General features: G+C 47.9%; 1 protein-coding gene across 2 annotated transcripts in view; it reads left to right on the top strand.

Annotated features, from left to right (window-relative positions):
• SRPX (sushi repeat containing protein X-linked) overlaps positions 1–14,261 on the top strand; it is a 458,279-nt gene that overhangs the window by 258,815 nt on the left and 185,203 nt on the right. For both annotated transcript variants that reach the window (XM_085622913.1, XM_085622912.1), the window contains one exon: positions 3,388–3,579. In XM_085622913.1, the coding sequence (XP_085479039.1) occupies positions 3,388–3,579 (192 nt within the window). The remainder of the gene's footprint in view (positions 1–3,387; positions 3,580–14,261) is intronic.

Here is a 14,261-nt window from a genome sequence, read left to right as displayed (position 1 = left end):
CTTCTAATTAACTAGGGTTTTGGCTCTGAGTCTGCAAATCGAGTCTTCATCAGCAATTATTCAATTCTCGGACAGCATCTCGGTCTCTCAGCATCTCCGTCTCTCTTGGAGTGTTCTAACTAATTAAACTACCTCAATTATACCCTTCCAATGGCATGTACCGCCTCTAAATGTTTCAAATTTATGAAATTCATAATTCTGATTGGACAGGGTAGGGTGATGATCATCACACCATGCTAAGTTTTAACAATTTTCTTTAGTCTTATTGTTCAGAGTTTCTGCCCCTTAGATTTATTTTCCCAAGCTTTATTTACCACCCGCATTCCACATTTTATCAATACATTTATACATTTAATAATTTTCTCATTCATCAGTCAGGAAGACAACTTCTTTTCCCAGGACATGTTGCGATCGTGGCCTTGGCTGAAGTTCAAGAACGTCATCGTAGTTCCTGGGGGTTACAAGTGCGCATGCGTTGGGTGTCACATGGCACACCTTAATATCGTTCTGAGGCCCAAATACAAACTAAATAGAAAGAGTCAAAGAAACATGGTGGAAATCAAAATAAAATGATTTCACTGGATACCACCTATCTCTATTCTAGTCCCATTTACTTATAAAAATCTTTCGCATTAGCATTTTAATAAAGTTGCGGAGTTTTAGTTTCAGCAAAAGCATGCGCTTTAACATGTCAGTTTCAAGCGGCCATCTTGAAAGCGATTGCGCAGCTGCAAAGATTTCCCTCCAAGCACAGACTCATCATTACTACGTAGATGTAGTTGACACATGCGCAGTACAGAATTCTGCGTTAGCAGCCATTTTAGTCTCACTTGGGTTACTTGTTAGTACGACACATATGCAAGCTTCCCCTTAACTTAAATGTGTGAACTGTAATGCACATTAGTATTCACAAACACAATTATTACAGTATTACGAGTTATTTTGAGAAGATTGCATCCGAGCAAGTCTCTTTTATACGAGTCCTTGCTCCATCAAAGGTATTAAACTCCATACTGGTTTCCTCAAGACATCCCTAGTCTACCTAGGACAGTTATATCTTCAGAAGAATGTTTGATGCTTTGTTCCTTGAGTCAAGGAGTAGGCAGTAATTCTTCCCAAGAAGGGTTCTGGTTTTTCTTCCCTCCAATGTTTGCCTCATTCCAAGCTTTGGTGTGCATATTGTTTTAAAGTACTAAAATAGATTAAAACAGAATAATAATGAAATTTGAATAAATAAATTGATGTGCAGCAAATAAAGATTGTTACATGAACAGTTTTGGTCAGTAGAGATCTGGAGAAAAGCAGAGAAACGTTGGCAAATATGAAGGGTTACCACATGCCAGAAAAGGTAAAGGAACCAGGCTGGCCTGCTTTACCATGTGATATTTTATGTCATTGTTTCCTATCAATCTATAAATTTAGGGCACATGATTCCATATTCTTTACCACACGAAGCAGAGCAAGTATCATCATGAATCTGGCTGTAGCCGACTATAGTGTGTTGTGCTTCATCCTCGCGCTGCACTCTGGCGCGAGGATGTCTCACGAGGTTAATGTATTGTTTAAATGATGTACCGTGATCGGACGCTGCTCGATGCGTTCCAGGGTTCTGACATCGTTAAGTCAGTTGTCTGGAGTCCTGATGCGCAGCAGGAGCGTCTGGTTGTGGGTGCTTGATAATATTGAAATAAACGTCAAGCCCTCAACATAAAGAAGTCTCTGACCTCTCTTTACATAACACCGACGTAATCATAAAGCTTACTGAAAGCTCCTGCACATGCGCGGGTCATGCTATCACCAGTCAACACAGTATAAGGGGCTACTGCTGCCTGCCTTTTATGTACACTATGATTGTCAATAAAGTCAGTGTCAATTAGCCAGTGGCGGCTGCTGCTAAATCACTTACCTGCCGGCCAGCGCCTCCCCTCCGTCCTCTTCCTTCTGTGCCAGCAGGAAGCACCCAGGATCCCCTGAGCCAATCACAACGCTGCAATGCAGTTTTGTGATTGTTCTGCGCTCTGTGGTTACGCACTTGGACTGGGAGCTTGGGCATGTTCTCCACCCAGGCTGTACAATACAGCCGGTGGAGAGCATGCAAAGTGCACATGACTGTTTGGCCAGCCCAAGACGACAGGCCAGTCATGTGCACTTAGAGAGTGCCACTACTCCTCCCCCTGCTATGCCCAACCCAGTCCCGTCCTGCCTCTTCAAAACTGCCTCAGCACGGAAGAATAAAATGATAACATTGCTTTATCATTTTTTTGCAATGCTGAAAAGCAGTGGGGTGACGCTCCTTTGCCTTAGTGGAGTATCTGCCCATGCAACTAGCTGTAGCAGTTTACATAGGATCGATGTTGATTGAGTACTCCATAGATATTAGGAAATATAGATTCACACATTAAAATCTAATGTGTGGACACTGTAGCAACATCCTAGCAGGCAAGTCTCATGTCACAAAATGGCAGTGGATCTCTTATTACTTATTAAACTCCGCAAACTCCAGTTTACTTTTGCTATCTGAAAATACAGCGAGACACCTGCCTAACAAATGCATGAGAATCATACAAGTGTTCTTTTACTACAGCTTACTGTGTAAAATGTCTGATCTTCAGCCCTGCACCAACTTGTTGAAACAGTTTTGTTGCAATTTGTAGCATAGCCAATTACTCTCACAAACAGCGGTCTGCTAGACACAGAGAAGTTTTAAGGCAGGGCAAAGTGGGCTCTGGCACAGGGCCCCAGCCCTTCAGGAGGCCCCCTGATAGAGCCAGCTCTGGTCTGCAGAGTCTTGCCCTGATGACCTTGAATAATTCTTAAAGAGATTATTTTGAATATTGCTTACCTTTAATTTATTTTGTAATGTAGGTGATGTGTGAGATTCTATTATATACAGTTTGCAGAGAAATGTGTTTGTTTAATGCAACATCCATAAAAAAGTTTCTTTTAGATTAAAACAGGACCTCACAGATGAGAAATGGTAAGGGGTCACAGAGATCATTTGCAGTAATACAAGTGAGCTGCTCCTGTGTTACAATATTGAAAACACAGGTCACTGTCCCTGAATTTTAAACATAAACACATTTAGAATTTGGACCAGTGTGCTTGTGCACTGTCAGTTACCTAGCCAAAGAGGCCATGAAACAGCTGACACTGGATCATAAATTCAAAGCTGGTCCCAGCAGGGGCGCCAAAAAAACATTTGGCCAGGACCCCCAAGGTCCTTAAAAAGTCCTTGGCTAGGCTTCCGTACTTGTTTATCAGTCGTCTTACTTTGCGTTTGCTTACCGCTGAGCTGTGCTATTGCGACCTGTTTACGAGTGAATTCTTAGTTTCCTCTCGGTTGTAATGTCTTTCATATACTTAACTTCCCTTTGTCTTTGTGCCCAGAGGCTCCGTGGTGTTCTCCCATTAAGGTGAAAAATGGGCACGCGAGCTGCAGAGCGCCTCGAGGACTCTACTATAAAACCGTCCGGGGGACCGCATGCGACATCCACTGTCAGAAGGGCTACGAGCTGCACGGCTCCTCGCAAATCATTTGTCAAGAAAACAGACGCTGGTCGGACAAGTATGCGTGCAAACGTGAGTAGGTTGAGTTATTGACTTTGCTTTCAGCCAAATCTCTTTTGGGAGCAAGGGATATTCCAAAATCTGATTATATTTGTCATTTAAGATGTAAATGTAGACTAAAAAAAGAACACATACATGTAGAAATGTAAACGGTGACATACGGGATAAAGAAAAACCAGACAGTTATCTTTGCCTAGTTCTGCTTTGCTAACAATCACAAACAGTAGACATTCTGGAAATGCCCTTTCATGATGTCAGCTTAGGTTTTGAGACTTATTGTGACATCATTCACCGAATGCCCCTTTCAAGATTCTGAGAGCATGAAATGGCATTATATGAGGGATAGAACTTGATTTTTGAATATCATGTGTTTTCAGATTGTCACCTGTCGCTATTAACCTCTTCCTCTCTGTCTCTCTCTCTCTCTCTCTCTCTCTCTCTCTCTCTCTCTCTCTCTCTTCTCTCTCTCTCTCTCTCTCTCTATATATATATATATATATATCAAAGTTCACAAGGTTTCCCAAAGCGAGGTGCACTCTCAGGTCGGCTTCAATAGGGTCAGGGAAGGTACCATACAAATCCACCAGCATTCTTCCCTTTTTATTCTCGTAAATCACATTCAGGTGAGTAATCTCGCACAGCAATCTGGGACTGGTAGTCCATAACAATTAAACCCACGTGGGCTGTTGGCATCATACTGTTATGGACTACCAGTCCAAGATTGCTGTGCGAGATTACTCACCTGAATGTGATTTACGAGAATAAAAAGGGAAGAATGCTGGTGAGTCCGTTATGTTGGTGTTCCACGGTGCAGTAAAACCTATGAGGAAGGGCGCATGCCCGAAACGCGTGAGGTAACTGCTGACGGTGGATTTGTATGGTACCTTCCCTGACCCTATTGAAGCCGACCTGAGAGTGCACCTCGCTTTGGGAAACCTTGTGAACTTTGATGTATCCGGCCATCCCGGTCGGGAGGTGCACCGCCGCAAATGCAGCGGTTCCGCTGCTGTCTGATGGGAGATAGCGGTATGGATCAAATTGGCAAGGTGGCAACATGGGGGAAGCTATCTTGCTATCCAGACTATATTAGCAACATTTACCAGTATGATGCCAACAGCCCACGTGGGTTTAATTGGTTCGAGGCATGTGGGCTGCTGAATTCATATCTGTGCATAGATCGCCGCCTAGTGTTGGGTCCGGATGTTTGCACGTTGTTGTCCTGGAAGAGTCTTCGAAGTATCACGAGATAGGTGACTCCTCCCCTGGACCACAGTGCGCATGCGCATCCTCTCCATCCTTAGATTGTTTTTTTCCGCCATTGGGTTCGGATGTGCTTATCTTAGCTCAAGTTAGGAAAATTTAGTTTTAGGCCAAAAGGCCTTTAGTTTTCGTCGGTACTGTTACCGTTCGGTATCGACTGCTTTCTTGATTAGTTTAAAAACTTCTTCCAGCCTTTCGGATCCGTTTGATCCGAACATCGACCTTACATCGACGATGGAATCGAGGACCCCATTCAAACGGTGTCCTGTATGCCATGCCAAATACCCACACATCGACGTCCACCCGGTATGCAACAAATGTCTTTCACCGGATCACGACGAATCGAAATGTATGGCCTGTGCCCGATTCCGATCGAAGAAGACTCTCCGGAATCGACGGGCAGCAAGATTAGAAGCGCAGCAATCGGCGCCTGCCCCGGCCAACATCTTCAGCACCGAGGATGAGGATGTAGAGAGCGTGGAAGAAGTAAACTCCAGCCCCGCTTCCGAACACGAAGAAGATAGCTCTAGCGAAGAGCCAGGCCTACCCGTCGATACGGAGGCCGTCAAAGTGCATCACTCTACGGCTCAGGTCGAGGGATCGCCTCCGGGCCTTACCCGAGATCAACCCCAAAGTTCTTCGGCCCCGCCTTCGGGCCCGGCCTCGAACATCCAGCACGAGCCATTATTACCAAAGACGACTGGATTCCTTTCTATGAAACCGAAACCAATCGTCGCACCAGTTCCACCGAAACCAAAAGTGAAACTGCCCGTGATCGGCTCGAAGCCCTCGAAGACCTCCACTCCTTCGATGCCAACAAAGACTGTCGGCTCCGAACGCACTAAGAGGGATTTCGGCACCGAACTCGCTGCAGCGGATATCGGCACCGACCCGAAAAGGAAGGCCCTCGGTCCCACAAAAGCGCCTCGGCCCCTGGCACCGAAGCAGTCGGCCCCGACCACCAAAGTCAAAATGGCCGCTCCATCTGCGTCCACTTCGAAGACGGCGGCTCGCGCCAAGTCATCGACTCCGACGACCGCTGATACCTCTCTTCGGATCGATGACCCTGTGGCTCCAAAGCAGTCGACGCCTACCTCCACGGTACCGACCGGCACCAAAGAACCTTCGGCGTTCTCGGTGCGACAAGTCGCGGCGTCGTTGCAACGCATCAGGGAACGGGCAGCCCTCCGATCCACGTCGGGCCCCGACATGAACAAGGCTCCAAACGCACCCTCGGCGCCAACCAACATCACTTTTGGTTTGCCGCAATCCACGGTGCCGAAGATGTTCGAGATCCGAACACGTGTCCGCCAGACACAGTCCCCATCTACTGGACACTCACCTTCTGAGCCTTCACAGCCACATTTCATCGACGCCGACACTGGCAGACTGATGCTCCGCAAACGGAAAATCACGCCACAGAAGGGCTTGGACCCCTACAGAATACCTCTAAAGCACAAATTGCCAGCAGAGTCGGAACCAGCTCTGTATGAACGCTTGCAAACCTCCTATCAGGATCCCCAGTCCTTTTCTCCTACGCCTTCCGACACAGACGCAGTGGAGGACTACATGGGTGATGATACCACCTACCCTGGGGATGTCGATCCTGATGAGCAGCAGGACCCAGATCAAGCATGGGATGACCCTACAGACCAGGGTACCACGCCAGATACCCAGGACACGCAGCTTTACAGCACCAAAACTTCTCCCACAGTGGACACTGCTGCCTTCAATGCCCTCATAGAACGTGCTGCCGCCAATCATGGAGTACAACTCCACTCTGACACTGTTGAGGATGACTTCTTAGTGGACACTTTCGCCTCCTCTGAGAGAACTATCAAAACTTTGCCAATGTTGAAAGGTGTTCTCAAACCTGCAAAGGACATTTTCAAAGAAACATCCAGGGCACGGGTGCTAAACCCCAGGATTGAAAAAAAATACAAGCCTGCGCCCGGAGACCCTATGTACATTAGAGGTCAGTTACCTCTGGACTCCATGGTGGTTGCTAACGCTCGCAAACGGGCACACTCGCAAACAACAGGTGATGCTCCTCCCCCAGACAAGGAGTCCAAGGTGCTTGAGACCTCAGGCAAAAGAATTGCAGCTCAAGCAGCAAACATCTGGCACATTGCCAATACACAGGCCCTCCTGGCCCGCTATGATCGTTCACACTACGACACGCTAGAATCGCTACTCCAGCATCTGCCAGATGAATACAAAGAGGCAGCGGAGCTCCTCATCAGAGAGGGACAACTCCTTACCAACGCATCCATTAAGTGCGCACTGGATGCTGCCGACACAGCAGCAAGGGCAATTAACACCAGCGTCATGTTACGCCGACACGCTTGGTTAAGAATCTCAGGATTCAAACCAGAGATTCAAAACAACATCCTGAATCAGCCAGTCAACCCCGACTACTTATTCGGCCCAGAGGTTGACACCACCTTAGAAAAAATAAAGAAAGACACTGACACTGCGAAGTCAATGGGGGCTCTGCAAACGCAGCAATTTCGTAGTGGCTCCTTTCGTCGCCCCGGGAATAGAGGAGCAGCTAGAGGCCAGGGGTCACAGCAGCAATACCCTAAAGGGGGCACACAGAGTACCTACGATAAAACCAACAGAGGTGGATATCGTGGCTCCAGCACCAAGGGCAGAGGGCGTGGTTACGGCAACACCAGGTCCTCACCCAAAAACAAACAGTGACGCCCTCTCCCTTCCCCCCGACCACATAACTCCTGTCGGGGGGAGACACCAGCGGTTCCTGTCCACGTGGAAAACCATCACCACAGACAGGTGGGTCAGGGACATTATCCAGCACGGTTACTGTCTCGAATTAACCTCCACTCCACCCAACATACCGCCAAAGCACCGTCCTATGTCCGTAGAGCACTTAGCATTATTGCAGCAAGAAGTGCTAAGTATGCTGCAAAAGGGTGCAATAGAGGTCGTGCCCGTCAACCAGCAGGGGACAGGGGTGTACTTTCTGTACTTCTTAATCCCAAAAAAGGACGGGTCGCTCAGTCCTATACTAGACCTGAGACCCCTCAACCACTACATTCTGTCAGAGCATTTCCATATGCTCACCTTACGGCAGGTTCTCCCGCTGCTCAGCCAGGGAGACTTCCTAGCCACACTAGACCTCAAAGATGCGTATTTCCACATACCCATCCACCCATCACACAGAAAATATCTCAGGTTCACTATTCAGGGACATCACTATCAATTCAAAGTTCTCCCCTTCGGAGTAACAACAGCACCCAGGGTTTTCACCAAGTGCTTAGCAACAGTGGCTGCACATCTACGGAGACAACACATTCACGTCTACCCTTACCTGGACGACTGGCTTGTTCAGGCAAAGTCAGCCCAGCAATGTGCCAGCCACATGTTCGTCATCATTCGCCTTCTTCACAGTCTGGGATTCTCACTAAATTACCCCAAATCACATCTCCAACCCGCACACGTACGACAGTACCTGGGCGCGACTATAAACACTCTGGCAGCCATGGCTCAGCCAAATTTAGTGAGGATCAACAGCATGCAACTGCTGATCTCAAAGTTCAAACCTCAACACTCCCTTCCTGCGCGAGTGTTCATGCAGTTGATAGGCATGATGGCCTCCTGCATTTTCATAGTCCCGCACGCGAGACTACATATGCGCCCGCTTCAGGAGTGCTTGGCACGTCAATGGAATCAGGCTCACGGGCAGTTAAAAGACCTAGTGTTGGTGAGCGGTCGGGCATACAACTCTCTGCATTGGTGGAATCCACAAAACCTTTGCAAGGGCCGACCGTTCCAAGAGCCTCTTCCACAAATAATACTGACGGCGGACGCCTCTCTCCAGGGATGGGGAGCTCATGTACTCAAGTACACAGTGCAGGGACTATGGACAACGCAACAAAAGAAGATGCACATCAACCTTCTGGAACTGATGGCAATCTTCCTAGCCATGAAGGCATTCAAAGTACACCTGTGCAACAAAGTCGTGTTGATCCGGATGGACAACATGACTGCCATGTACTACATACAGAAGCAGGGAGGAACACACTCTCCACAGTTGTCTCATCTGGCTCAGAGCATGTGGAAGTGGGCCATTCAGAGGAACATATTCCTCATGGCGGAACACCTCCCGGGCAAGGACAACCAGATGGCGGATCTGCTCAGCAGACACAGCCACCAGATGCACGAGTGGGAACTACATCCGTCCGTTCTCCAACCGTACTTCCAACAGTGGGGTCATCCAGAGATAGACCTATTCGCCACAAACGAAAACGCAAAATGCCGAAGCTTTGCCACCAGGTTCCCGCATCCACAGTCGCAGGGCAATGCGATATGGATGAACTGGTCAGGCAGATTTGTGTACGCTTTTCCCCAGCGCCATTAATACCGCTGGTGGCACGCAAACTGTGACAGCATTCACTGACACTCATCCTAGTTGCTCCCACATGGGCGCGCCAGCCATGGTACACCACCTTTCTAGAACTTTCCGTGGTGCCGCATCAAAGGCTGCGTATCAAACCTGCACTCTTAACGCAGAACCATGGCGAAATTCAGCACCCAGATCCCCAACAGCTGAACCTGGCAATCTGGCTCCTGAAGTCTTAGAGTTTGGCTACCTAAACCTGCCACCTGACTGTATGGAGATCATCAAGGAGGCCAGGAGACCCACTACCAGAGCTTGCTATGCAGCTAAATGGAAAAGGTTTGTCATTTACTGCAACAACAATGACATTAACCCGCTAGACGCATCCATTCAAAACATAATCTGTTACCTCTTACACCTATACCGATGCAATCTGGCATACACCTCAATACGTATCCATCTGACCGAAATATCAGCCTATCTCCAAAACAGGCAGCACCTCTCTTTATTCAGAGTGCCTGCCATCAAAGCCTTCTTGGAGGGACTTAAACGAGTAATTCCCCCAAGACACCCACCAGCACCGGTGTGGAACCTCAACTTGGTCCTCACCAGACTGATGGGTCCACCCTTCGAGCCTCTCCACTCGTGTGAGATTCAATTCCTCACCTGGAAAGTAGCTTTCCTAGTAGCAATCACTTCGTTAAGAAGAGTTAGTGAACTCCAGGCACTAACCATTCAAGAGCCATTCATTCAGGTTCACGCAAACAGGGTCGTACTACGTACCAACCCCAAATTCATGCCTAAAGTAATATCGCAGTTCCACATGAATCAAACTATTGAACTGCCTGTTTTCTTTCAAAATCCACAAAATGTCGCTGAGAGAATGCTCCATACACTAGATGTAAAGAGGGCCCTCATGTACTATACAGACAGAACTAAGGACTTTAGGAAAACAAAACAACTTTTCGTTGCCTTTTCTCCACAACACAAGGGCAACGCCATTTCCAAAGCAGGTATAGCCAGATGGATCGTTAAATGTATTCAAATTTGCTATCAAAAGGCTAAACGCACATTAACGATTCCCCCACGAGCCCACTCAACACGAAAGTTAGGGGCGTCCATGGCTTTCCTGGGAAACATTCCTTTACAGGAAATATGTAGAGCAGCCACATGGTCCACTATACATACATTTACCAAACACTACTGTGTAGATGTACACTCAAAACAGCAGGCAGCTGTAGGACAGGCTTTTCTCAAAACTCCTTTTCAGACTGCTGCAGCTGGCACGGGTAGCCGCCGCTAATAGGAGGTACTGCTATGTATTCTATGCACAGATATGAATTCAGCAGCCCACATGCCTCGAACTGAATATGCTACTTACCAGTATGTATCTGTTCTTGGCATGTAGGGCTGCTGACATTCATATCGCCCACCCTCCTCCCCGGCGCCTGTAGCAGCTGCAGCTCTCAGAATTACTGTATAGCATGGTCATCACTTACTATATCTACTCCATCACTGCCACAATGGCGAAAAACAATCTAAGGATGGAGAGGATGCCCATGCGCACTGTGGTCCAGGGGAGGAGTCACCTATCTCGTGATACTTCGAAGACTCTTCCAGGACAACAACGTGCAAACATCCGGACCCAACACTAGGCAGGGATCTATGCACAGATATGAATGTCAGCAGCCCTACATGCCAAGAACAGATGCATACTGATAAGTAGCATATTCATTATGGACTACCAGTCCCAGATTGCTCTACGAGATTACTCACCTGAATGTGATTTATGAGAATAAAAAGGGAAGAATGCTGGTGAGTCCGTTATGTTGGTGTTCCACGGTGCAGTAAAACCTATGAGGAAGGGCGTATGCCCGAAACGCGTCAGGTAACTGCTGACAGTGGATTTATATGGTACCTTCCCTGACCCTATTGAAGCCGACCTGAGAGTGCACCTCGCTTTGGGAAACCTTGTGAACTTTGATGTATCCGGCCATCCCGGTCAGGAGGTGCACCGCCGCAAATGCAGCGGTTCCGCTGCTGTCTGATGGGAGATAGCGGTATGGATCAAATTGGCGTGGTGGCAACATGGGGGAAGCTATCTTGCTATCCAGACTATATTAGCGACATTTACCAGTATGATGCCAACAGCCCCCGTGGGTTTAATTGTTATGGACTACCAGTCCCAGATTGCAGTGCGAGATTACTCACCTGAATGTGATTTATGAGAATAAAAAGGGAAGAATGCTGGTGAGTCCGTTATGTTGGTGTTCCACGGTGCAGTAAAACCTATGAGGAAGGGCATATGCCCGAAACGCGTCAGCTAACTGCTGACGGTGGATATGTATGGTACCTTCCCTGACCCTATTGAAGCCGACCTGAGAGTGCACCTCGCTTTGGGAAACCTTGTGAACTTTGATGTATCCGGCCATCCCGGTCGGGAGGTGCACCGCCGCAAATGCAGCGGTTCCGCTGCTGTCTGATGGGAGATAGCGGTATGGATCAAATTGGCGAGGTGGCAACATGGGGGAAGCTATCTTGCTATCCAGACTATATTAGCAACATTTACCAGTATGATGCCAACAGCCCACGTGGGTTTAATTGTTATGGACTACCAGTCCCAGATTGCTGTGCGAGATTACTCACCTGAATGTGATTTACGAGAATAAAAAGGGAAGAATGCTGGTGAGTCCGTTATGTTGGTGTTCCACGGTGCAGTAAAACCTATGAGGAAGGGCGTATGCCCGAAACGCGTCAGGTAACTGCTGACGGTGGATTTGTATGGTACCTTCCCTGACCCTATTGAAGCCGACCTGAGAGTGCACCTCGCTTTGGGAAACCTTGTGAACTTTGATGTATCCGGCCATCCCGGTCGGGAGGTGCACCGCCGCAAATGCAGCGGTTCTGCTGCTGTCTGATGGGAGATAGCGGTATGGATCAAATTGGCGAGGTGGCAACATGGGGGAAGCTATCTTGCTATCCAGACTATATTGGCGACATTTACCAGTATGATGCCAACAGCCCACGTGGGTTTAATTGTTATGGACTACCAGTCCCAGATTGCTGTGCGAGATTACTCACCTGAATGTGATTTACGAGAATAAAAAGGGAAGAATGCTGGTGAGTCCGTTATGTTGGTGTTCCACGGTGCAGTAAAACCTATGAGGAAGGGCGTATGCCCGAAACACGTCAGGTAACTGCTGACGGTGGATTTGTATGGTACCTTCCCTGACCCTATTGAAGCCGACCTGAGAGTGCACCTCGCTTTGGGAAACCTTGTGAACTTTGATGTATCCGGCCATCCCGGTCGGGGGGTGCACCGCCGCAAATGCAGCGGTTCCGCTGCTGTCTGATGGGAGATAGCGGTATGGATCAAATTGGCGAGGTGGCAACATGGGGGAAGCTATCTTGCTATCCAGACTATATTAGCAACATTTAGCAGGGGGTGATTCGTCAAGCGGGGGCTGAGAAAAAAGGGGGGTCCCAAAAGACGTTTTCCCCATAGGAAATTTTAGACACGGCTACAGCCCGAACTGCTGAACGGAATTACACCAAATTTGGCAAAAAGGTAGCCCTTGGTTCAGAAAGCGCCCTTTTTAGGTCTCGCCTGATCCAGCGCTTGCACTGATCTGGGCGAGACATTTTGTATACAGGCTTTTTAAAGTGCTGCCGTGGCCTAAAGCTACAGTGCACGTGAACGTGCACGCGCGCAGCGCCATGTGTCTGTCCTCCCGTAATCGCGATCGCGATCACTTTCACTTTCACGGCACTTTCGCGGCCGCGTTGCCAAAGCTTGTTGTCATTTTTCCTCCTTCTGCTTCTTCCTCTTTTCCTTCTCTCTTTCCTGTTTTTAATTTTTCCCATTTTCTGTTTAATTTATTTCCCCAATTTTATCCTATTCCTTTCCCCGTTCCTTTCTATCTATTTCCATTGTTTGTTCGCGTTGGACATTATTTTGCTACCGGTGTATTTCCATCTAATTTCTCATCTGTAAGTCCCCTCGATACATTCACTTTGAGTTTTTCTCCGTTCTTCCCATATTCCTCTTTCCGTTTTCCCTGCGAAAGAACAAAGGCCCTGTGCGCGGCCCCGTGTTAGCAGAGGTGAGCACCTCTGACCTTCACCCTCCCCGAGCGGGAAGCAGTGACTCGGTGTCTCTGTTCTACAGGACAGCAGCTGATGTAATGAGAGTGGTAAGGGCAAAGGGCCCCGTTGATTCACAAGGCCTCCATCTTGTTATTATCAGGCAGAGCACTCAAAAAGCCCGGGGTTAAGAATCACTAATTAATTATGAAATGAAATGTAGCTTTTGGAGCGTGGGCCGCCCCGCCCGATGACAACCCCCGGCCCCCGCCTCCTTTTCAGTCCCTTTACAACGCGCGGAGCAGCAGGAGTGGCGAAACCGTAAACAGATACATACGGTGGGTGGTTTGTTCTCTGCAATCAGCGGCCGGCTATTTAAAATCACATCTGTCATCTGCTTCGCCACACTGTTGATGGGTGCCTCTAAAAGTCAGAGTTAGCGGCCCCGAGAACACTGCACTTTCAAGTGATGTCTTTATTGCTTACGTTACCAATTTAGCTCACTATCAAAATGTGATGTCATGTCCCCTTTGAAGTCCACTCCCCTCATCTTGACAATAGGCAAATCTGATGTCAAAATCTCCTTCAGGACAAAATTACGGTTCTGTTTAAAGCAACCCACTCAGTTTATTTGTTTTTGCTTGGCAGTCTCTCTACCAGAGGACACCAAAATTCCATTTGTGGATTACTACCAATGTGCATAATTTACATAGACATAGACGCCAGCATTTGTACTACTCAAGAGGGAGGATTTATAGCGGAGAGTGCACAAAGGCTCTGGTCTCAAACTCCTAGATTATATTACTAAACTGAAATCTAAATGGTGTATTTGATAAATTAGATTTCTGGATTTTGTGGTAAAGATTTGCTGTGTTGTGGAGACAAAGGAGTTCCAAACAAGATGGCTACTTAGATGTTCCAAGCCCAAACGCTTACGGGTGGAATCCCACCACTATCTTGTTTCCCCAGAGTTTGTTTCCCTGACCCAGGG

Source organism: Triturus cristatus, chromosome 8 (assembly GCF_964204655.1).
Source record: "Triturus cristatus chromosome 8, aTriCri1.1, whole genome shotgun sequence".
NCBI lineage: Eukaryota > Metazoa > Chordata > Amphibia > Caudata > Salamandridae > Triturus > Triturus cristatus.
Note: the sequence above shows the minus strand (reverse complement) of the source record. Positions and strands in the feature narration are given on the sequence as shown.